At 42.3% G+C, this 4,008-nt stretch overlaps 1 protein-coding gene across 1 annotated transcript in view; it reads right to left on the bottom strand.

Annotated features, from left to right (window-relative positions):
* The window catches only part of LAMB4 (laminin, beta 4), a 42,653-nt gene extending 42,523 nt beyond the window's left edge, over window positions 1-130 (bottom strand). Inside the window, exon 1 of the mRNA XM_010081189.1 lies at window positions 100-130. Coding sequence (XP_010079491.1) covers window positions 100-130 — 31 coding nt within the window. The remainder of the gene's footprint in view (window positions 1-99) is intronic.
* Window positions 131-4,008: the final 3,878 nt, after the last annotated feature.

Here is a 4,008-nt window from a genome sequence, read left to right on the forward strand (position 1 = left end):
GAAAATGAAATACCGAAGAGCTCTTACCTGGGTTTCAGACAGCCAAGTGTTTCAGCTGGAAATGAGCAGAGTGACTGAGGGGAGCAAGCAAAGGCGTACCTCTGCGCTTCAGCTGGAGAAGACAGCGCATCCCCCGAGGCACCGATGTGTAGGTGAGAATGAGACCCAGCCTGCAACCTGCCAAAGGCTTGATTTGTGAACTCTTTCTGACAGAGCTTCTGGCATCAGCAAATATGTGCAGTGAAAGAAAATTGTGACAGGTCATGTTCACGGCAGAAAAAGTTCATGCAACTGAAAAGAGAGGGCTGGAGTTCTTATAGTGCTGGCAAACAATTCTTTAATTGTTGTTTAATTAAACAGCTGTTCAGCTGGTCTCATTTGCAACCAAAGGTCAAAGTCTTTACAGCTACTTAACACCAGAAGTCTAGTGGCACTGGTTTATCTGAACACGGGCTAGAAAGGACTCCTCCTCACGGTAGGGGTGCAAATGGTCTGGAAGGGCTGATTTGGGGTTTTGAGGTGACTGCAAACACGCCTGCTTGAAAGCTGTGGTCACACCCGTGGGGATGTATTGAGCCAGCTTCAAATTAGCTGAAGCTCTGGATCACTGCCGTGAGCACTAGGGTTTTTCCAACTTAAAGCTAAAGAGAATATGGTAAATTGAGTCACAGCTTTGCATTTCAGCACAAGCTTTGCCTGTAAGTGCCCAGAGCAGCAAGCACAGGGCAGGGTGGTGAGCTGCACACAGAGCACTCGTGGGAAACGCCGCGATGGAGCAGCTCCGAAATGGTGTTCACCAGCTCATGCACACAACTGGCCCCTGGTTTTTGATGTCTTTGTTGAAACCTGTGTCTCTTTAATTCCAGTTTCCAGAATGGCAGGCCACCTTGGATACACGTTTTCAGTTGTGATATATTCGTTAATCAGTTCTGCTCTGATTGTAAGGCTTAAGCTGTGATTGTCTGTGAAGTACCATCCCATCCTCAAATAGTAGGTTTTCTAAATGTGCAAAATATATACTTTATAAACTATTCACTGCTTTTCTTTCAGAAAAAAAAACATGAAACAAAATTAACATGTGTTCTTTTATCCTATTGCAATGCTTAGTACTAAGTATCCTCTGCCATTACTATAATTGTTCGCTCTAGCAGAAATAATCCATATACTTACATTTTTGGAAATTATTGTCCTCAAGTACATGTGAAAATTACTTGTGGGAGACTTTTTTCAGGCTAATTTAATCTGCATTTGGTCTGTATTCATGCATGATTAATTATTGTACAGCTGGTTTATATTTAGTGGGTTTCATATTAAGAAATAAAAGACTAAATGATACATTAAGATATTAATTTTACTTTTCATGTGTAAGCAATATGTCAAGTGCTGTCTGAAAGAGTGACATATTACTGAAGAAGGCATTATTATTATGATGCTACTAAATTATAGAACGGTTGACATTTTACTGGCATATTTGGTGGCGAATTCAGATTTTGTTACAGAGAAGTTATGTGAGGAGTAAATATCAAGGAAGATTTATTTGCAGAATATAGCCGGTCCTGCATTTTGATTTATGTAGGAGCCCAAACACGAAGGAGGTTTTAAACCCCTTGAGGCAGGGATTAAGAAACTTCTTTCTTGCTTCTTTAATCTCTCCACTGGTAAAGGATCTGGATTTATAATGCATCACTCGTCCCATGCTGGCTGGAGGGTAGATAGTATTGGTGCGTGATTTTTCAAGTCAACACAGGTCCGACGGTTGTTATTTCTTAGGCCCAAGGCATATCCATACTACACACAAAGGACAGGAATTGCTAGCGCTTCGGGATACTTTCCCTTCACAGACACCAATCGGCAGAGAGGGAGAGGGCCAGAGCAGAGGCACCAGCCAGGGACGCTGGCGATGGGCAGCTGGCACCAGCCCGTACAGATACACACTTTCTTCCGATGGACATTCTGAATACTCTTTGGGTATATGGATTTTTTTCTCCTGTAATCATAGAATCATAGAATCATTAAGGTTGGAAAAGACCTCAAGGATCATCAAGTCCAACCCACACCACCTAACTCACTAAACCATGTCCCTAAGCACCACATCTACACGTTTCTTGAACGCCTCCAGGGATGGTGACTCCACCACCTCCCTGGGTAGCCTATGAATGAAAATGTGAAGAACATCATAATTAAAAATTCAATTTTTCTTTAAAAATTCAATTAAAAATAAAATTATTTGAGGCTGGGATTATTCTTGACAGGTGAAAAGTAAGTATTTAATCTAAAAATATCACCTGGAGAAAGACAAGGATCCCTAGAGGGTTCATCCTACCACCTGTAGATACTCACCTTAAAGGCATAAATCCCCCTTTGGGGGTATCTGCTGCTTTCCTTTGGTTATGGGCAGCCCATTCCCTACCTTAGGACAGATGCCTGTATTTTAAGCAACTAAAGGGTACTGAGATGAATCCCATCCATACGGAACTGGCCAAAATTGTAAATGAAATCTAATGGTCCAAAAAGCACAACCATCTTGCTACATTTGTCTTTCTCCTCACTTGTTTCTGCTCTCATTTATTCAAGCACATCTTATGCTTAAAGTGTAATTTCTCAAAGGCAAAGACGGCATTTTTTGGTTTTCTACACACTGGGAAAATGTAGCACTGAATAATAAAAACAGAATGAAGTATAAGCTTACAATAAAATAAGAGAAGTATTTTATTTGATGGATCTGATCGGGGAGAGCTAAGGACAGCAGAAGAATATGCTGCAGAGCTCAGGGGGAGAGGGAAGCCACCCCATCCCCCAGCCTCTTTGCTTCCGTGTCCCACCAGCGGGCTGCTCCTCCATACCTTGCATCCTGGAGCAAACAGCTAGTTTTGAAATTACATTTAATAATTGTTTAAACAAGCTTTTCCACGTTTCAAAAGACTATAAAGTCTATTTACAATTTATGGGAAGCCTCTTCATTTTCTTTCTTTCTTTCTAACAGTCACAACACCCCATGGTGCCCCTCACCTTTTGTGTGCAAGTCAGATATTTGAAGTCTTTGGTTTTTCCACCACAAACAAGAAATTCAGTTTCAACTTGAATATTATCTCCCTGGCAGGCACAGTATTGCTGATTGTTGTAATCAACACTACAGAGAAAAAAGCCAGAGAGAATGATGAACTATATTGTTTTAAAATATCAGTGTGATTTTCAAAGTGCTAATCAAGACGTATATATTCAAGACACAACGTTTCACGTTATTTCCTAAGGTCCCGACACTTTCAAGCTGTCAGTGCAACTGGCAGGATGAGAAGTCTGGCACATACCTTGTTGTGACCTCATGTTAGTTTATTCAGAATTGTGAGTTCACGCAGTACAACTGGACAAGGCTGTTTCTAGGAACCTTCACACATCAATAAATAAAAAATTTTCACTTTTCATTATTTATTGGCCTATTAATCAGAAATATTCTCCCTAAATTCAAAAGAAAAATGGATTACTGTGCATGAAAATACAGCAGAGGTTACTAATAGGCAAAAAAAAAAAAAAAAAAGAAAAGAGAATATGCTCAGGAAGAAACAACTGAAGACACATATGAGGAAAAGGAAGCAAAAGAGCTTTTCCAGTCTCCACAATGTGTTGTGCCTGGCCTGCAGGGCTGCCTTTCTGGGCCCCCTCTACGGGACCTCCTGGATGAACCCCAAGCCTCTATCGAGCCTGGGGGTATGGATGAGCCCTGTTACCAGCACCCAGCTCTGGCCACCATATCCAGAGGCTGTGGGACTCCACCCATCAGTGACACACCACATGGGACCAGAGTCACAGCAGTACTGATGCCAGGGATGTGGACAAAGGCTGAAGCTAGAGCACCAGCCGTGGAGACCTCTTAGATGAGCACAGCCACATGGTGAAGCTGAACTCCTAGGTGCTCCGGATGCCCTCCCGAAGGGGCCCGTCCCCCTGCGACAGACCCTGTGAATAGTCTCTCCCGCTTTGTGCCAGTAACCATGGTTCCTCAGGACTTGC

The sequence above is a fragment of the Pterocles gutturalis genome, unplaced genomic scaffold (assembly GCF_000699245.1).
Source record: "Pterocles gutturalis isolate BGI_N339 unplaced genomic scaffold, ASM69924v1 scaffold12264, whole genome shotgun sequence".
NCBI classification, from domain to species: Eukaryota; Metazoa; Chordata; class Aves; order Pterocliformes; family Pteroclidae; genus Pterocles; species Pterocles gutturalis.